Raw genomic sequence first — 22,205 nt, forward strand, 5'->3', positions numbered from 1 at the left:
TTTAGAGGATATTATAATAATAATGTAGTAGGCAGTTACACATACATGAGCAGAGCAAGTACTATAGGCCAGGCATAGAAGGCCACCAAAGCATAAAGCCCCAGGTGCCTAGCAATGGAAAAAACTGGGACACCATGAACCTCATCCCCAGGGTAACCTTTCCCCCCGCTAAGTCATGCAGCTTAGACCACCTGATTTTCCTATCACTGGTCATCAGTTTAAACCCCCTTAGCAGGGGAATGAACCAGAGGTGGAGGGGAGAAGTGGAAAACAGCTTAAGCATTAAGCTCCCATGACAATCAGGTTCTGACCCGCATCAAATATATCTAGACCTCAGTTGTATTTTAACTTCAGGCCCAGAAAAGCAGCAAAACAAGACAAGTGATGCTGACCTCAGGACCAGCTGCATTGGCTAATGACCCTTTGCCCTGGTGCCAACCAATGAATGGAGACCATGACTCTAAAAGAGCACACCTGGAGAGCTGAAGAATATCCTATTGAGATTCTCCCCCAGGACCTCCCCTAAAGTCTCCATTCTTAAAAGACTTTCCAACAGAGAACCCAAGTGAGCTCTCCCTTCTCTGAGACACCCAGGCCTTTCACCTGCTGTTCTTCCTCCTCCCCCCTACTCCCCCCAGGCATATTTTCCTTGCTTCTCCTTTCTCCTAAACTCAAAGGGACTCCATGAGACTTACACCAGGGGAGCAATGTGCAGTGACAGCTCATCTCAGGCTAGCCCCCTGAACCTGTCTCCAAGGCCCCTTTTCTCTGACTTTCTTCCTGCACGGCTGATAAATTCTTCCTTTACTAGCTGCACTTTGTCTCTTGATTGAATTCTTTCCTTCAAGAAGACAAGAATTGAGTTCCCATCATTTCTCTGGTAACAATAGTGCCTACTGGTCAAAACTGCTAAGATTTTTAAATGAGATCACAGGAAAAAAATCCATTTGATGAATAGTAAAGCACTATACAAATACTAGTTCTTGTCCCAAGTAAAACTAAAATCCTTTAAAGGTAAAAATGCTTCGGCCCTGGCCAGCTGGCTCAGTGGTAGAGCGTTGGCCTGGCATGCGGAAGTACCGGGTTCGATTCCCGGCCAGGGCACACAGGAGAGGCGCCCATCTGGTTCTCCACCCCACCTCCTCTCCTTCCTCTCTGTCTCTCTCTTCCCCTCTCGCAGCCAAGACTCCACTGGAGCAAAAGATGGCCTGGGCGCTGGGGATGGCTCCTTGGCCTCTGCCCCAGGCACTAGAGTGGCTCTGGTCGCGACAGAGTGACGCCCGGGGTGGGCAGAGCATCACCCCCTGGTGGGCGTGCCAGGTGAATCCTGGGTGGGCGCATGCGGGAGTCTGTCTGACTGCCTCCCCGTTTCCAGCTTCAGAAAAATACAAACAAAAAATAAATAAATAAATAAATATAAATAAATAAATAAATAATTTAAAAGTAAAAATGCTTCCAGAAAATCATTTTTGTAAAAAAGAATCTGAAAATCTGAAGGACACTTGAAGGATATCCAGTTCATATATTTCTCACCCCTGCCATGTTAAGAGTTATTATATTGGGCCTTACATTCTGAGATAAATAACTATAATTAGGTGAAAAGAATTCAATACCTATGAACAGTAAAGGTGGCTAAAAATCAGAAGATCTGGCTTGAAGTACCAACTTTCTACTATTTACTAACTTGGTTACCTTGGGTAAATCAAATAACTTCTACCTGTCTTTCCAATATTGTTAAAACAGAATTTAAATTATACTTCTTGCTGTCAGTCTCAAATGATTATGTTGCAAATCAGATATGACTGTAAAATCATATACAATCAATCAATATTCACATGTCAGGCTATTGAAATATTGAGCAATCCTCTGATAAGGTGCCAAGAAACTATAAAACTTAGCATTAGCACTGCCATTTTAAAGAGGAAAAGTCAGGCCTCTTACCCCCTCCTTTCTGTGGAGAAAGGAAAGAGAAGCATGCAGGAGGAAGGGCCTGCAAGGGCATCTGGGTCAGCCAGGTCATAACACTGGGAAACAAAATGTTTGTTGCATCCACAAAAACACTTGTTCTTACCTAATTCAAGTGTGCTGATCTCAAATCTGACAGTAGTGTTTCTCTGTAAGCTACAGTTACTTTGTAATTCAAGATTTTAGGTTTTCAACTTATTGTAAAATTTTCAACAGTCTGCTCATCACTAACAGCTCAAAGATTTTCGGGAAACTTATCAAGGTGACTGTTCAGGAAGTGAATCTTAATGCTCATGTTACATCCAATGTCACGGAAAGCCAACAGCATCCTTTGAACCAGAAGTTCATAGTTTTCTGCTTTTTTGTTGCCAAGGAAATTCTTTGTAACTGCCACAAAAGACTGCCATGCTGCTTTCTCCTCCTTATTCATCTTCCTGGCAAATTCTTTGTCACATATGAGGGTTCGAATTTAAGGTCCATCGAATATGCCTGCTTTTATCTTCTCGAAAGAGAAGGCAGGAAAAGCAGAAATAATATGTTGAAAGCATTCACTTTCTCTATTCAAAGCCTGAACAGGCCCTGGCCAGTTGGTTCAGTGGTAGAGCGTCGGCCTGGCGTGCAGGAGTCCCAGGTTTGATTTTCGGCCAGGGCACACAGGAGAAGCGCCCGTCTGCTTCTCCACCCCTCCCCCTCTCCTTCTTCTCTGTCTCTCTTCCCCTCTCGCAGCCAAGGCTCCACTGGAGCAAAGTTGGCCCGGGCGCTGAGGATGGCTCTGTGACCTCTGCCTCAGGCACTAGAATGGCTCTGGTTGCAACAGAGCGACGCCCCGGATGGGCAGAGCATCACCCCCTGGTGGGCGTGCCAGGTGGATCCCGGTAGAGCACTTGCGGGAGTCTGACTGCCTCCCCGTTTCCAACTTCAGAAAAATAAAAAAATAACAAAGCCCAAACAAACTGCTTCATTAAGCCAAGTTTGATGTGAAGTGGGAGGAAAATGATCCTGTCTCGATTAACTACAGGTTCATTCACAATATTTTGGATACCTACTTCCAGAGCTTCATGTTTCAGCCACTCCTTCTGTGTCCAGTATTTCTCTCAAGCTTGGCTGTCCCACAAACAAAGAAAGCAAGGATTCTTCGTGAAACCTCTCTGTTGTCCTAGCAGGAAATTTACCATTTTAAGATCCACACAAATGATCCAGTTATGCTCCTCATACTTTAGAAAATCAAGGATAATTTTTATGTCATTCTTACTAAGTCATTCAATTTGGATTGGCTAAACTGCTGAGGGGTTAATGACTGCTTGGCATCAGAAGAAGACCCTTCAGATTCTACAACCATTTCCTCACGCATCTTATCAAAATACACTTGATCACCATGTTCCGTAGAAGAAATAAAACCACTGAAAACTGGAACTGGGAGTGTCTCAGAGTGTGGGATAGGTCGTATTGCTGAAGGAATATTAGGATATGTGATCATATGCCATTTTTTCTTGCTGATGCCCTTTGTATGGATCAGACAGAAATAACAGTCACTGCTGTGGTCCTTAGGTTCATGCCAAACCATGGGAATACCAAAAGGCATTTCTCTGCATTTTCTTTTTGTCCAGTCACAAAGCATTTCCTCACAATTATGACACACAATATGAGGAGCCCAATTCTTGCCTTGATTGCCAAGGGGAACTTGAAAATAGGCAATATATGCACGTGTCACAAATGATGAAATATTGCACCTTTGACGTTGAAGTGTGTAACAGCCACATATATAACAGAAGGTGTCAGGACTATTCTTACATTTACGCCTACTTGAAGAAACCATGATTCAATCTCTCTTTTTTTTTTTTAAGAAACCATGATTCAAACTTAAAACAAAATAAGAGGGTGTTTTTATCAGATAATAATTTTTTACATTTAAAACAACTACAATTATGTAAAAGTGATGTTTGTAAAACATTAATTGCCTTGTGGTTATGTTCAATCCAAGAGTCATTGCCCTTTAACTCCAATTTAAAAACCAATGCATGCCATTAACTGTAACAAAAAGAAATTAAAATTGCATAAGAACTAGAGCATGCACCAAAAAACGGATTTCATATTTGGAATCAGCGATGCATAACTATATAGAAACAGTTCTAAAATCTCATGCAACAGAAAATGAAAAAAAAAATTGTTCTCCAGTGTATAATTTAACTACAGTGCAAAGATAGAACTTATCTTAAAATGCCTTCCTCTTCTCTTTTCATAAAAGCCTTTAGAAAAGAATGTTTATGTATCTTAATTAAGAATTCCTACACTCTGGCTCACCCTCCCATTCTAAAGTCATGAGAGTGACGTATATCTCTAGACCAGTGGTAGTCAACCTGGTCCCTACCACCCACTAGTAGGTGTTCCAGCTTTCATGGTGGGCGGTAGCAGAGCAACCAAAGTATTTATATAAATAAAAAGATAGATTTAACTATAGTAAGTTGTTTTATAAAGATTTATTCTGCCAAACAGCGAAAATCCGACATAAAGTACTTGGTAATTATTATTATGTGCTTTAACTTGTTGTAACTCTGTTTTATAAGTTTTATAAAGTAAAGTTACTTCCCTACTTTATAAATCACTATTACTGTGGAACTGGTGGGCGGTTAGAATACTTTACTACTAACAGAGATACAAAAGTGGGTGGTAGGTATAAAAAGGTTGACTACCCCTGCTCTAGACAAAGGGATCACAAGTCTCTCCTTACCCACCCCAACAAGTACATGATTTTGTCTATAAAAGCAGGCTCAGAACTATATTGGGGCCTACATGATTTGGGATTGTGCCGTGTGTAGTAGCCGACTTAATTTAATAAACTCTTCTTTGAAATTTTCCTGTAACTTTGGTGTCTTTGTGGAACTCACTGGTCATTTTACAACAATCCTAGTACTTTTTAAAATTTATTTCAGAATTTAAAAAAGAGGTAAAATAACACCAAAGGAAGCATAGTTAAATTAAATACCTGAATCTGAAAGGCAGAATTTTTCCTACCACAAAATAGCCTTCCCTAAACTTATATATCAAAGAAAGATAACTATGTAAAGGGTTTTACTTTTATTTCTCAATGCCTAAGAAAATTTGAAAATATATCCTGAAACTTCTAAAAGCATCTCCTTTCAAAGGGTACAGAGGAAAGTTTAACAAGATCGTCAATCCTACTGTCCTTTATTTTCACTGAAACCATTCAGAATTTCATTTGTTCTTTAGCTCAATTTTCACTGACATTTTTAATAATGTATTTGATGTATATTAATTCTTTATTTATCAGGAAGATTTAAGACAGACAAAAAACTAACTTACTGATCATTTACACTGTGTAGTGTTACCACGGAAAGGGAACAGACTTTGCTACCCCAAAATATGTCTTTGGTATAAGGATCATTTTGAGCTAAAGTAAGTGACCAGTCGTCCTCCTTAAAGGAGGACAGTCCTTCTTTTGTAAGTTCCATCCTCCCTTGAAAAGTGTCCTCCTACATGTCCTCCTCTTTGATATCGGAAGACTAATCTGTAAATGTTCGTATTCGATAGATGCAGAGTCAATCCATTGCGTGTGATGTGCCATATTTGTATCTAAATGAATACTTTTTTCTTACAATTATTATTAAAAATTAATAGGCATATAAGCATAATTACAATATAAAATATTACAGATGTTTTTATTATGCATATATCATATTATAGTCTATTACTGTTGCAATGAATAAAATGCTTCTTTTATTTACAATACTGTTTTTTCCATTTATTTTTGTCCTCCTTTTCATTATAAAAAGTTGGTCACCTTAGCTAAGGGCAATTAAAACCTAGAAAACTCAGAAAAAAACTACCCCTCAGCTGCCTAAATTTATATTGGAAAGGGGACCTGAACCAGAAAGAGAGCTGTTACCAAAGATGGCCTTTTACCTAAGAAACTTTATCTGCATAGCAGGGCAGCCTTTGTTTACCAAACATCTCCTCTCACATGCCTATGAATGACCTTCTTCCCCTTTGTATCTCCAGACCCCTACCTAGTTCGAGATGTCATACAGGCCTCAATTAACTGGCTGCCTTTTGGATCTCATATTCTTATGGGGCACCTGTAAGCATGCACATACTTAAATTTGTTTTTATTCTATTAATCTCTCCTATATCAACTTAATTATTAAACCAGCCAAATAATCTAGAAGGGAAGAAGAAAAACGTTCTCCTCCCCTACATCACTGTCTAATATCTAAATCATAAAAGTATAATATGTATGTTTATGCAATGGCCTTTGGTGAACAATAAGGTCCTAATTAAGTACTATTATTTTTATTTAAGTTTTTAAAAATGTATTCACTTTGTTTTTTTATTTCAATTTATTTTTAAAGTTTTTATTTAATTGAGCTTTTCATCTTATTCAGAGATACCAGCTAATGAAATGGCTTGGCTGGGATATCTACTATGAAAACATATTTGTGAAATATAAAGTTATATCTCTAATCAAATAAGTGCCTGTAAGTCTTACTGAATCCTAAATAAAACATTAATCAACCAATTGCCAGCCCTGGCTAGTTGGCTCAATGGTAGAATGTCAGCCTGATGTGTAGATGTCTTGAGTTCGATTCCCGGTCAGGGCACACGGGAGAAGTGCCCATCTGCATCTCACTTTCTTTCTCTCTCTCTCTCTCTCTCTTTCTCTCTCTCTCTGTCTCTCTCTTCCCCTCCTGCAGCCATGGTTCAACTGAAGCAAGTTGGTCATGGGCACTGAGGATGGCTCTCCTTAGCCTCTGCCTCAGGTGCTAAAAAGAGGTCGGTTGCTGAGGAACAGAGCAACGCCCTAGATGGTCAGAGCATAGCCCTCTAGTAGATTTGCTGGGTGGATTCTGGTCAGGACGCATGCAGGAGTCTATCTCTGCCTCACCTCCTCTCACTGAATAAAAAAAATTGTCATTAACCTTTCTTCTGATGTATCCATGTACAAAACATGGAGTATATATTACATAGGCCTTTTTCATCCAGACTCATTCAAATTAAATTTCAGGTGCTTTCTATAATATCTGAACTAGAAGAACAGTTAACGCTAGGATCTTACTAAATCAGTATTTTCTTAATTTTTATTTAAGTTGTGCCTTATATCTTCCAGAAGCATCAACAAATAAACATACTGACTATGCTTGGTTACCTAGTATGAAATATAAGTTATACTGATGAACAATGCCTATGGAACAGCAGGCAGAGAAATAATCCCTATGCATCTTAAACACAAAATGGCACTTTCTTATAGGCAGCACTTGACAAATAAGAAATTATTTAAAATCTAAAGTAAATGTGATTGATGGGATTGTTGAAAAATAATTTCATTTCCCAGAAGGTAAACAAAACACCAAATAAATTTAATAATAATCCAACTTAATTCATTGCAACATTTTGCAGCTTGATGCTAATATATCTATGTTTAGGTAAAAACAGGAATTCTAAAAGTATTAATTTTTGTTACTATATTTAATTTGTTTCATTTTCTGATAGATACAAATATACTGCTGATTAATATGAAATGTTTTTTAAGAAGTTCCAGTACATGGTCTGGGTGAGATTAAATTAATTTGGAATGTTCAAAATTCAATTTTTTTTATGTCAACAGCAAGTTTCTCTCTAATTAAATTATAACCAAAAACATTTATTTTTGTGCCAGCCTCTCTTATTTGTTGGTAGTTAAAGGAACTTTGAAATAAATGCAAATCATCTTAATATAGATACAGTATTAACAAAACTAATAAAATTCTCAAATTCATAATGGCTCTGTTGATTTCAGACTTTTTTGAAAATTAAATTTCTCCTTAATGGAAATAAAGTGGCAAAATTAAAGAACTTAAATTAGAGGCTGTTGGGCAAATGAGTTTGTAAAATTAATTTTTTGAGTTTGCTCACTTTTAGTGTTAAAAAATGGTGCTGGGCAGTGCCAAGTATGTGATCTATGAAATTGCAAGTTACCTTCCTGCTGGGGAAGGGCCTTGTCTTGCTAATATTTGCTGGAGGAGAGAGAAGCCATGTTTGCAGAGTGAGAGCAGAGAGAATGCAGGGTGCTGAAGAAGAAGTAGTTTTTGCAGCAAGTTTGAAGAAGGAGATGGGGAACAGAGGTGAGGGGCTTTTGCGAGCTTCACTGAGACTGGTGCGGACCTTTGATTCTAGGAAAAACCGTAAAAGATTCTCCTGGTTGTGGAACCAGATAATGTGTCAATGGCTTTGGGAGCCCCATGTGTTTGCTCGTTGGCCTGTGCAAGTCTTGAATAAAGGAATGGCCCACCATTTTTTGGCTCCACTGTTTCTTTACCATCTGTCCAAATCTAATGGGAACCTGCATCTCCATGGTCACAGCGACAGCCGTGACTACTTGCTCTATAGGGGCTTTGCCTGTAATAAGAATTTTTGCCAGAAATAACTCAAGACTTTTATCTATTTATATGGCAGGGCAAACTTCTGTTTACTGTACACATGCTCTTCTTATCCTGCCAATGACCTTCCACCCCTCTGCAGCTCCAGGTGCCTTACCACATCCTCAGCTCAAATGTCACATATACCTCATTATAACTTTGTCTTTGAATCTCTCACATAGTGGGGTTCCCCTAGGTTTGTGTGCAATAAATTTAGTTATTTTCTCTTGTTAATAATTTGTCTCATGTCAATGTGATTATTAGATGAGCTAGATGCCTCTGGAATAGTAAGAGTAAAATTTCTTCTTCCCCTACACTGCTAATTACTAGTTAGAAGAGAATTAAGAGAATCAAGTTGGTAGTAGAAATACATGAGACAATAGATTCTCCATAGTTAAAAAGAGAGAAAGAGTAATAGATAGGTCTTTAGTCTACTGAAATAATAATTTACCTATAATTGTTACTAGTGAATTTTGTTCTATAGCCCATGACTTTTTTTTTATCATTTGAAGGTAACAATTTTCTAATCTGCAATTACAAGTAACGCAGGAAATCATCAATAGATTATATTTTCTATTGTGTTCTGATTTGGCTAAGTGGGGATAAATTATTTATTATATAAATATAAAATAATACATATATTTCAGGTAAAAAAACGCTGCTCCACTTAAGGGTGCAACACTTAACTAGTGTTGATAAGCTAGTGCTACCAATGAAACATACAAAATGAGAAGAAATGGGCTCAATATAAAGTATGAAACCCTTAGATTATATGTTGGCAGTAGGGAAAAAGCCTGTGTTCAAAGCAAAGAAGAATTAACTACAGGATGCTGTAACATTACTTCTAGCTCTATGATTCTATAAACTTTAGCCTAGAAATTATATATTAAATATATATACTTGTGGCAATAATCTCGAGCTGATGGCTACAACAGCAACAGCAACCAATATGGAAATGAGGAGCTTCTATGCTGCCTGCTAAGGCTTGCCTGGAGCCAGTACAACATAATCATTCATTACCTATACTAAGTGAGAATAGCAAAGGCAAAGAAAAGAAAACCCATTCTTCTCTGGCTCTGAGATATATTCTATGACTTTTTTTCTCCTTCAAATACCTTTACCTAAGACAACAGAAAAATTAGCATTCCATGTGAAAACACTAGTTGATGATAATGGGAGGCAGCTGAGAAATACATAACATGACAGAGAAAAGCCAGCAAGACCTTAGGAAACTGATGTGCATACAGCCACAAAGGAGAGAAAATGTAGAGTGCTGATAAAATCACACACTGTGAACTAGAGCACTTAGACTCCAGGCACAACTCCACCTTAATATCTAAGTCATTTATCCAGAATGGCTTTGTTTCTCCACCTATAAATAAGGGAGGTGCAGAAGAGAGGGTAGAATAAATGATCTTTAATTTTAAATGTCCATGGGTCATTTAAATAATTTTATTTATTTATTTATTTATTATTATTATTTTTTTTTTAGAGAGGAGAGGGAGGGAGAGAGAGAGAGAAGGTGGGGAGGAGCTGAAAAGCATCAACTCCCATATGTGCCTTGACCAGGCAAGCCCAGGGTTTCGAACCGGCGACCTCAGCATTTCCAGGTCGACGCTTTACATTTAAATAATTTTAGATAAAGCAATCTTATACTCTAGATCAGTGGTAGTCAACCTGATCCCTACCGCCCACTAGTGGCCGTTCCAGCTTTCATGGTGGATGGTAGCGGAGCAACCAAAGTATAAATAAAAAGATAGATTTAACTATAGTAAGTTGTTTTATAAAGATTTATTCTGCCAAACTTAGTGAAAATCCGACATAAAGTACTTCGTAAGTAATTATTATTATGTGTTTTAACTTGCTGTAACTCTGCTTTATATATTTTATAAACTAAAGTTACTTCCCTACTTTATAAATCACCATTACTGTGGAACCAATGGGCGGTTAGAAAATTTTACTACTAACAGAGATACAAAAGTGGGTGGTAAGTATGAAAAGGTTGACTACCCCCACTCTAGATGAAAATCCAAATTTCAGAGTTGTAGCGTTATAGTATATCCATAACTGACCCCCACGTAATACCAAAAGCAGTATACCAAAAAATACTATAATTGGAAAAAATGAGGAAAAATATCTAGTCTGTATTTTCAGCATATTAAACTGAAACCTAGAGAGGTTAATTAAGTGGCTCAAAGTCATCTAACTAGCAGAGACAGGGAAATAGGATTAGAAATCTCCTGCTTTTTTCCCAATGCCAATAGAATGACACCGAGTTAAATTTTTGTAGAAAGTGTTAAAAAGAAAAGATAATGAGACCTGCAGATAAACAAAGCAGAGATATATAATTCTTAGAGAATATCTGCAATTAAAGACATCTTAAAAGATACCTAATAAAATCCCTAATCTCTTTATGATGACCTTAAAAAAATGCTATTCAATTCACTTAAGTTTGCTTCACTTGGTATATTGCCAATAGAAACTAAAAATTATGCACTGGGGCCCTGGCTGGCTGGCTCAGTGGTAGAGCGTCAGTCGGCCCAGCATGAGGAAGTTCCAGGTTCAATTCCCAGTCAGGGCACACAGGAGAAGCACTCATCTGCTCCTCTACCCCTCCCCATCTTGTTTCTTTCTCTATCTTCTCCCCTTCTGTAGCCAAGGCTAGATTGCAGTGAGTTTGCCCCAGGCACTGAGGATGGTTCCCGACCTCCACCTCAGGCACTAAAAAATGGCTCTGGTTGCAAGTGCCCCAGATGGGCACAGCATTGCCCCCTAGTGGGCTTGCAGGGTGGAGCACAGTTGGGGCACATGCGGGAGTCTCTCTCTGCCTCCCTTCCTCTCACTAAAAAAAACAAAACAAAACAAAACAAAAAATCCTGACCAGGTGGTGGTGCCGTGAATAGAGCATTGGACTGGGATGCAGAGGACCCAGATTCGAAACCCTGAGGTTGCCAGCTTGAGTGTGGGCTCATCTGGCTTGAGCAAAAAGCTCACCAGCTTGGACGCAAGGTCGCTAGCTCAAGCAAGGGGTTACTTGGTCTGCTGAAGACCTGTGGTCAAGGCACATATGAGAAAGCAATCAATGAACAACTAAGGTGTTGCAACGGAAAACTAATGATTGATGCTTCTCATTTCTCTCCATTCCTGCCTGTCTGTCTCTATCTGTCCCTCTCTCTGTTCTTGTAAAAAAAAAAATCTAAAAAAATATATATATATATATACATACACGTATATATATTCATACACACACACACACACACACACACACATATGTGCATACATGCACTGGGCCACAGGAAAATATATCTTAATGAGGGGAATGGGAGCAGAGGAGGGCATGGGGGCATAAATGGTGATTGATTTGGGCTCTTAAACACACAATACAGTGTACAGATGATGTGTTGTAGATTCATGCACCTGAAACCTGTATAATTTTGTTAACCAATGTCACCTCAATAAATTCAAGAAAAAGAAAAAAAAAGAAAAAAAGAACTTCATAGGCCATTATGGATAAATCAATAACATTTACTTAACATTGTAAATCAAGGAGGGATACGAATGTTAATCCATTTTGGGACATTATTTTGAGAAGTGCTGATACTGTCAAGCTGAGATAAAAGAAGAAAAGTAGTATAGGTCTAATAATACCCAGGCCTGAGACCTTCCGTCCATTATTTGACAGCTGGCATTCCCAACTGGAACTTTCCCGGAATCCACACCTAAGAAGCCAAAGCTCTATATATCTTTCAGTGATTTGATTTGGTCTCATCACAGATGACCCAGGTAAAAAGAAAAACAAATAATTTGGAAATTCTAATACTATGAATCTAAGTGATGAAACATTAAGTTTATAATATTTTATGTAGGCCCTGGCCGGTTGGCTCAGCGGTAGAGCGTCGGCCTAGTGTGCAGAAGTCCCAGGTTCGATTCCTGGCCAGGGCACACAGGAGAAGTGCCCATCTGCTTCTCCACCCCTCCCCTTCTCTTTCCTCTCTGTCTCTCTCTTCCCCTCCTGCAGCTGAGGCTCCACTGGAGCAAAGATGGCCCGGGCACTGGGGATGGCTCCTTGGCCTCTGCCCGAGGCGCTAGAGTGGCTCTGGTCGCGACAGAGCGACGCCCTGGAGGGGCAGAGCATCGCCCCCTGGTGGGCGTGCCAGGTGGATCCCGGTCGGGCGCATGCGGGAGTCTGTCTGTCTCTCCCCGTTTCCGGCTTCGGAAAAATACAGAAAAAAAAATAATAATAATAATAATATTTTATGTAATTCAGATAACGGTTCTTCAAAGAATAATAATAATGTTAGACTTATGCCATATGTTCTAAGATAAAAAAAGGTAAATGGGCCCTGGCCGGTGGCTCAGTGGATAGAGTGTCAGGCCTGTATAGGATGTTTCAGGTTCAATTCTCTTTCAGGGAACACACAAGAAGCAACTATCTTCTTCACCCCCCACTCCATCTCCACCTTCTCTCCCTCTTCCTCTCCCACAGCCAGTGGCTTGATTGGTTCGAGCATGGCCCCAGGTGCTGGGGATAGATTGGTTGGTTCAAGCATCAGCCTCAGGCACTAAAAATAGCTTGATACTCCAGCATCAGCCCCAGACAGGGTTGTTAGGTGGATCCCAGTTGGGACATATGTAGGAGTGTGCCTCACTATCTCTCCTCCTCTCACCTAAAAAAAGAAAAACAACAAAAATAAGGTATAGTGATAAATAAGTTCTTGTGTGAGAACGATAAGGCTGTATAATGTGACCAAGTATGACTAAGTCCCTTGTGTCTCAAAGTAAAAAACTTTTATATATTAAGTGAGAAAGCAAAAGGTAAGCAGCATTTTTAAGGCAATAATTACCACATCTAAAAAGCTGAAGTGAAATGAAAAGATCCTTATCTGGGAAGAGCAACTTGAATTATTAGAACAAAGAAAAAACAGGAGGAAGAAGCACATGAAAAGTGTCACTTTTTTTCTGTTCAGGAAGAACAGAACATCTGAAACATTCAGAGGATGCCTCACACTTTGTCTCTGTCACTGAACCATTAGGTTACCTAGCTAAAACACTGAAAATGAAATGGTTTCCATGGTTACACGTTCTTTCACTCTTCATACTGTATATGATCACATTATTTGAAACATAATTCCATAGGTTAAACAAGTTTAAAACCAAAAGTACCATCAATAACACCAAAGAAAAAGCATTTTAGCTAAATGTGAAGGATTTGAAGTGGTTTATATAAGTGCCCATGGCTCATAATAGCAACCATCTATTAAGATTTCTCTCCTAGTGAATAATTCCATGTTAGGTGAAGACACTAAAAAAAGATAAGGGTGGATTATCAAGTGGTTTTATCCCATTCCCTCCCCAAAGTTACACATGACTAACATGTCCTGTTACTTCCTTCATTCTCCCTGTGTGACATCTGACTATTTTAGAGCAGTGATCCCCAACTCCCAGGCCACGGACCAGTAGCGGTCCGTGGGCCATTTGGTACAGGTCCGCAGAGAAAGAATAACTTACATTATTTCCATTTTATTTATATTTAAGTCTGAAAGATGTTTTATTTTTTAAAAATGACCAGATTCCCTCTGTTACATCCGTCTAAGACTCACTCTTGCTGCTTGTCTTGGTCACGTGATACATTTATCCCTCCCACCCTAAAGGCCGGTCCGTGAAAATACTTTCTGGCATTAAACCAGTCTGTGGCCCAAAAAAGGTTCGGGACCACTGTTTTAGAGTCATTCTTTCAGCTTACAAATTCTGCAGAGAATCATCAGCAACATTCCTACCACATTGAACTTGTAGGAGTGGCTACCTGAGGCCTCTCCAAGTTCACATAAGCCCCGGGGGTACTCACGGCAACGTGAGACAGCTATCGTCAGACATAATTAGTTTCATTACATGTAACTAAATACACAAGGATTCCAGTCCAAATAAGTGGCACTTACTTATGTCCGTTTAAGGCCGCATGGTGTAAAGCAGTGTAACCCGAACTGTCTGTGCAGTTCACGTTGGGGCCTCGCCAGATGCTGCAAGTGAAGCACAAGCACAAGGTTAACGGGCAGAATTCTGTTCCAAACCCCGAAAGAAGCCTGACAGACCCACAGCCGGCGGAGTGCTGTTTAGGAAAGTCCCAGTCATATAAAAAATGGTTGCCGTTTTTCCTGCATCCCCCTCGGAACCATAACTTCACTTATCTGATGTCAGGAGATTATTAGGGACGATAACTACCCTTTAGAAAGTATGAGTAAATGCAGGCCCATTGCCATCTATTAAAATCTGGATCCAACATTTCCCCATTACTTTATATCATTACTTAAATATTGGAAGCAATTAACATTCAGCTACCATATTATATACTAGAGAATAAAGATTTATGACACCTGCCTCTTCCCTTGTAACACTCATTCTGAGATGGCAGTGATTTATGTAACATTTAGGATATTTTTGCATTTGGGAAGAATATTCTGGAGGTAATATGTAACTATATAAAAGAGTCCATTTTATCCTTGATCATTAAAATTACAGAAATTATTTTTAGCTTTTGAACAAATAAGGCATGAAAGACACTTTTCTAAAAGTAGAACAAAAAATGACTTTATATTTAATGCTCATGATGATGTAAAAGCCATCAAAACGAACATCGAATGAGAAGCTAATTCAAAAATTCACAAAATATTTATTGTACCCCATTTGCATGCCACATATTAATTTAGTCACTGAGAGTATGAAATCATAATTCGAGGTCCTTCTTTATGAGAATAGCGTCTAATGGAGTAGACACAAAAACTAACAATTACAAAGTAGTAAGATAATTGAAGTACCAGAGAGCACACAGGCTTCTCAGAGAAGAAATAAATAGCTATTTCAAATAAGCAATCACAACTGACTTAAACTGAGGCAGGACAATAAAAATAAGTACAATGTACTTATTCTAAAGTTAATTAAAAGGATAAATGTTTTTTATTTTTAAGTTACAGTTGACATTCGATATTATTGTTTGTTTCAGGTGTACAGCATAGCGGTAAGACGATTGTATACTTAATGAAGTAATCCCCCTGATAGTTCTCTATTACCCACCTAGTACCACATGTAGTTATTACAATATTATTGACTATATTCCCTATGCTGTTACTTTACACCCCCATGACTATTTTGTAGCTACTTAATCCCTTTACTTCTTCACTCAGCCCCCAACCCCCAACCCCTCCCATCTGGCAACCCTTATTCTGTTCTATCTATGAGACCGTTACTGTGTTTTTGTTTATTTTGTTCTTTACATTCCACATATAAGTGAAATCATGTATTTATCTTTCTCTGTCTGACTTAATTCCTTAGCATAATAATCTCTAGGTCCATCCATATTGTTGTTACAAATGAACACTACCTGATTTTAAGACTATGATAAAGCTCTAGTAAACAAGATAGATAGTATGGTATTAAAGACAGATCAACAGAACAGAATGAAGGCATAGAAAGTCAGTTTAGACCTACACATATATGCAATTAATTTTTGATAAAGGTGCAGTGGCAATTCATTAAAGAAATAAATTATCGCCTGACCAGGAGGTGGCGCAGTGGATAGAGCATCGGACTGGGATGCGGAAGTACCCAGGTTCGAGACTCCGAGGTCCCGCGCGGGCTCATCTGGCTTGAGCAAAGAGCTCGCCAGCTTGGACCCAAGGTCGCTGGCTCCAGCAAGGGGTTACTCGGTCTGCTGAAGGCCCACGGTCCAGGCACATGTGAGAAAGCAATCAATGAACAACTAAGAAGTCGCAACGCACAACGAGAAACTGATGATTGATGCTTCTCATCTCTCTCTGTTCCTGTCTGTCTGTCCCTGTCTATCTCTGCCTCTGTAAAAAAAAAAAAAAAAAAAGAGAAAAAAAAAAAAAAAAAGAAATAAATTATCAAACAAATGTTCTGTAACAAATTAATATCTTTAAGCCAAAATAAATAAAAAGAATCTTGACCCATACCTTGCCATACCAGATACAAAAATTAGCTTTAAAATTAATCAAAAATTTAAAAAGCAATATCAAAAACCATAAAACTTCTAGAAGAAAACGTAAGAGAAAATTTTTGTGACCTTGAGTTAAGCAAAGACTTGTCAAGTATTACACCAAAAGCACGAATTACACAAGAAAATGTGACAAACTGGACTTGGTCAAAATTAAAAGTGTCTGTTCTTCAAAGACACTATTAAGAGAATGAAAAGAAGATGGACCAGATGCAAACGGAACACATTTTCTAATATATTCTTTGATCTATAATAGATTTTTAAAAACCTCCGTATACACTAATAAGAAAATCTACAACCTAATTTAAAAAGTGGACAAATGATTTAAAAAGATACAACAAAGAAGATACACAGACTGCACGTAAGAACATGAAAAGGTGTCACATCATTTCTCTTTATAGAAATGCAATTAAAATTATGAGATACTACAATTAGAATAACTACAATTAAAAAGACTTCAAATACCAATGTTTACAGTAATAGAAGTCAACTACAAGGCTCACACACTGCAGGTGGACAGGTAGAATAGTACAACCACACTGGAAAACACTTCAGCAGTTTCTTATAAAGTGAAACATACACCTACTCCACAATCTAGCCATTCCACTCTAGGTATTTCGTCAAGAGAAATAACAGCATATGACCACACCAAGACTTATACAAAATATACTTATTATAGCTTTATCTATAATAGCCCCAAACTGAAACAACCCAAATGTCCATTAACAGGTGAATGGATAAACAAATTGTGATACAGCCATACAATACTACTCAAAAATAAAAAGGAATGAACTACTGGAATGTCCAACAACGTTGTGAGAAAATCTAAATCAGATTCTCAGATCCCCTCCTTTTCTTGGAAGAGAATGGGAGATTTATTGTCTGGAATGGATAAAACTCAACATCTCTGGACCAGAGGAAAATAGCAAAGTTGAAAGCAGGGGTGCTAAATGGTATGAGGTAGAGAATTGAAATTTTTTTTCCACATAATTAAAGCAGTTTTTCAGGGCTATTTATTATTTTTTTTCATTTCCTTCTTCTTTCGATTGTCAACTTTATCTTAAACTAAATCCTTATATGAACTGTTAGTCTGTTTCTAGGAGTTCTCTTGCATTCATTGACTTCTCTGTTCTGGCATTAAAATCACAATTTTTTTAGTATTTATAATTGGTAATAAACTAGAGACACAACTAACTGGTATAAATTTAATAGTATTGAAGCTCACAAATACCCATCAAAAAAAAGATTTAATTAGGACTTACCTACCCCATGTATATTATAAAACTATTAAAATAAGTAAGTTTGATCTGTATGTAGTGACCTTGAAAGTTAACCAAAACATATTAAGTTAAAAAAGAAAAATGTTGCCCGACTGGTGGTGGTGCAGTGGATAGAGCATTGACCCAGAATGCTGAAGTCCCCAGTTCAAACCCCAAGGTCACCAGCTTGAGCAGAGGCTTGCTGGTTTGAATGTGGGGTCACCAGCTGTGTATGGGATCATCAATATGATCCAAAGGTCACTGGCTTAAACCCAAAAATCGTTGGCTTGTAGCCCACAGTTGCTGATTTGAGCACAAGGTCTCTGGCTTGAGCAGAGTCACTGGCTCAGTTTGAGCCTCTTGGTTAAGGCACGTACAAGAAGCAATCAACGAACAACCAGTGTGAAGCAACTATGAGTTGATGCTTCTCTCTCTCCTACCTCTCTCTCTCTTTCTTTCTCACATTCAACTTAAAAAAATTTTTAAGGCAATCATAAATAAAAAAAAGCAAATTGCAAAATACTGTGTGTTAATATCCTAAATGTTTTACGAACATGTTTTAACTCATTTATATCCACACAATTATAAAACAGATACTATTCTTTTTTATTATTTATTTATTCATTTTAGAGAGGAAAGGGAGAGACAGAGAGAAAGAGAGAGAGGAGAGACAGAGAGAGAGAAGGGGGGAGGAGCTGGAAGCATCAACTCCCATATGTGCCTTGACCAGGCAAGCTCAGAGTTTCAAACCAGCGACCTCAGCATTTCCAGGTCGACTCTTTATCCACTGCACCACTACAGGTCAGGCACTAAAACAGATACTATTCTTATTCTCATTGTATGGATAAGAAAGATTTGCATTAAATAGAAAAATGCATGCAAAAATACATTATTCATCTCTGACTTGTTTGAATAGTCAAAATTATCATGTAATCTTCCCCCCCCCAAAAAAAAAGACAATAAAATACAAAGGGAGAAGAACTTAGGTTTGCTCCAGGTTGTGATAAGACAACATGTCAAGAAACTTAGTCTTTATTGTGTAGGCAGCCTGGAACTAGAGGATTATCACAATGATATTAAGCATATTTCTGACATTAGGTCAGTGTTTTAGGATGAGAGCTGTAGCGACAGTTGGAAGGGAAACATGGAATGCACTGGTGGCAGAAAGTCAGGTTTGTAGTCTGACTTAACAGTCTCAGAAGAAACAAAGAAATCTGAACTAATGGAGACATAGTCATGGATAAAAAAGAGGGAAGAATTCAAATAGATCTGAAATAAAATCTATGAGAAATGGTATCCCAATGATATGATAAAAGAATGACTGAGGTTTATGCCATAAATGAAGTGCATGTATGATGAGCTATCTCAGAACAGTGGTGTCTTGTGCAAAAGCCAGGTTTCCACTAATGCTGACTTGACTAGGTTGCTCAAGAGTACCTCTGGCACAGGATGGAAATGAGAAAATACTGTAAATCAACTCAAATTATTTTAAATTTTTTTCTGCAAGTTATTAGAACTTATAAATATTTAGTGTGGAAAGATATTGATATCCGTAACCAAAATAGATTCAGGATCAATACATTTCATTTACCTAAACCATTTCAATTTCCCATTATCAGAAAAAAAGGAATTAATAATAATGGCGTGTAAAAATAATCTCCAATGTATGTCTCCTTTCCTAAACAGAAGGGAGGTGGATACATCTCTTTTTAAACAAGGAGGTTTAGAATAGAAATTCAGCATATATATAAATATATTTTACTGCACCTATTGACAGAGCCTCTAGGCACATATCCACGTACTCATAGAACATCCACACACATTTGAAACACTATAAATAAGCCAGACCCAAACCTTGCAATTAAAAACTTGGTTTAAAAAAATAAACCTTGATGCTAAAAAGCTCAATCCATGAGCTAATGTTCTATTTCATTCCAACCTTTTGAACTGCTCTCTTGTTTTTCCTGGATAATCCTCGAATTTAGGAGGGCCTTATTAACTCAAGGTTGTTCAATGAAGTGCAACAGTTCTAAGTACCTTTAAGGGATGTCTTGAAAAAACTTGAAATATATACTTTATTACATATATTTATTCAAAAAAAAGGCAATTTCTAGATCCTTGGTCCTATTCTAACATGCATCCAGCAGTTTCATCTCTTATACCTACTTGTCAATATTTTTAAGTTCTGTATGTGAGACCTTTTGCCCAGAACGAATGCTCTGAGATCCCCAATTGCCAAAGATTCAATTACCCTTCTTAAGATACTCGCAACAAGGCAACAAATTGAATTAGTATGTTTTAGAACAAATATAAACAAAATAGGTTTTCCATAGAATTTTCAAATAACCAGGACATTCATTAGTCAGAATGTTTTATTGACTGAGTTTTCACATAGTAAAGAAGAGTATTCCTAAGTAAATTGTGGGCCAAAATTCACATGGACAGCAAATGAGATTTAGGCACAGCAATCCACAAACTGATCATCTTTATACCCTCTGCCAACCTATGGGGAATATCTGTCGGGAGCAACATAAGAGTGTTTCAGCTTTTCTTATTCTTGTCTGACTCCTGACACTTGAGGTCACTCCAGGGCTCCAGATACGAAAACTTATACAGAAGGTGCATTGAGTGCTGCAGCTGTAGGAATGGTCTTCTGACAAATCGGATACAGATACTGATTGACTTACGACCTATGCAACTTACGACCATCCCACTTTACGACCACAATTGCTAGCCACGACTGCTCCGTGTCTGGCAGCACAAGTGTTGCCCAGCTGGGCGTATGACAGTGCGGACCAGCTTCCAGCAGCACTACCATCTCCTCGTGCACCATTTCAACTGTTATCCCAGACTTGGTACAGCAATTTTTGTTTTGTGTCTTGGATATTTTTCATCAAACCCCCCCCCCCAGATGTCTACCAAGAGGAAATTGTCTTTGTCTTTGACTTAAAGATTTTTGTAACATCATTTCACAGTACTGTACATATAGCCTACTCCACTTACGACCAAATCGTGTTACGACCAGTCTGTCGGAACCAATCATGGTCGTAAGTCAAGCACTAGCTGTAATTTCAAGCAATGCAAAACAAAGTCCCTATTCTTTTCAATTTGTAGCTTAATAGTTTGTTTCCACAATTGGATGAACTGGACAGATGTGCACAAGCTATTCAGCACTATAAGTGAAACCAAAGGTCCATATGGCTTTGGTTAAATTTCGTTTTAAATCTTAGCTCTAGAAATCATCTCTCTCCATATATCTATACCCCTCACAGACCTAGCCTTTTCCCAATAATCAGCAACCCACGAGGCAGCAGAAGACAGTAGCCCAGACCTGACTAATGGTCACACTGTCTGGACTCTGGCAAGCTAAAGATACCATCTTGACCTAAGTTATGTTCCAGCTCCTGAGTCCGAAGGTGGAAAAACCCCATGGCTACTTTCCCATGAAATCAGACACAAAGATCCTGGAACAGAACTCAGAAATGTCCTTAAGACCTGAAGAAATGATTTATTATCCTTACCTCACCTCACACCAATCAGCACCCAGCATGACCACAAACCCCTAACCCAGGATGTCTTGTGATTTTGTCCTAAATTAGCAATTTTTAACCTTTTTTTCATCTCATGGCAAACATGAACTAATTACTAAAATTCTTTGGTACACAAAAAAAACATATATTTTGCCAATCTGAAGAAAAAAAAATAGGTTTAACTTTGATTCATTCAGACCAGATGGCTACTGTTGTGTTGGCTGTTGATATTTTTTATTATATTATTATTATTATTATTATTATTATTTGACAATCTAAGAGAAAAGAAGTCAGTGCCCCTGACTAAACAGTCAGATATTGCATGTTTTAAAAATCCTTGCAGCATACCAGTATGCCAGAAGACACTGGTTGAAAAATCACTGCTTTACATAACCTATAACCTACACACCACTGGGGAGTTGACCTTTTCAGTAACTAGCTTCCCACTGTCGTGGATGGCACCATTCATAATAGCCAATATTTCTCCATTGCAGTTCTCAGTGTCTAGTGTTGGCTCAGCTAGCAGCAGGTAGACAGCTCTTTCTGTTCAATAACGTAAGTCCACATCTTCTCTAGTGATGATATAATTTTATTATCATGGGATGCAAGTGTCTCACATAGGTCACACGGGTCTAGAATAAAGTAAGCCACATATGCAAATTTAAATTTTCTATTGGCTACATAAGGAAAGTAAAAACAGAGAGGGAGGCCCTGGCTGGGTAGCTCAGTTGGTTTGAGTGTTGTCCTGGTATGCCAAGGTTGTGGGTTCAATTTCCCACATATGTGGCAAATTTCAGCCACAAATGCATAAATAAGTGAAACAATAAATAGATGTTCCTCTCTCTGTAAGGCCAGTTTTGTTGCCTCTTTTGGGGTCACGCAGCTCCTCCGGCTAAATAAATCCTACTTCCTTCATTACGCTGTGTAAAGCCAGTAGCCACAGCCACCATCACAGCCGCCTGGCCCATGCAGGTTCACATTTGATTTGGACAGATGAATGAAACAACGAAGCCAAGAACTGGTGGGCCATTAC

The 22,205-nt window shown here is 38.3% G+C and overlaps 1 protein-coding gene across 5 annotated transcripts in view; it reads right to left on the reverse strand.

The window, feature by feature from the left end:
- The window catches only part of ANKS1B (ankyrin repeat and sterile alpha motif domain containing 1B), a 1,089,048-nt gene that overhangs the window by 917,000 nt on the left and 149,843 nt on the right, over positions 1 to 22,205 (reverse strand). For all 5 annotated transcript variants that reach the window (XM_066262341.1, XM_066262329.1, XM_066262320.1 and 2 more), the window contains exon 2: positions 14,312 to 14,392. In XM_066262341.1, the coding sequence (XP_066118438.1) occupies positions 14,312 to 14,392 (81 nt within the window). The remainder of the gene's footprint in view (positions 1 to 14,311; positions 14,393 to 22,205) is intronic.

Source organism: Saccopteryx bilineata, chromosome 1, assembly GCF_036850765.1.
Source record: "Saccopteryx bilineata isolate mSacBil1 chromosome 1, mSacBil1_pri_phased_curated, whole genome shotgun sequence".
Classification (NCBI taxonomy): domain Eukaryota; kingdom Metazoa; phylum Chordata; class Mammalia; order Chiroptera; family Emballonuridae; genus Saccopteryx; species Saccopteryx bilineata.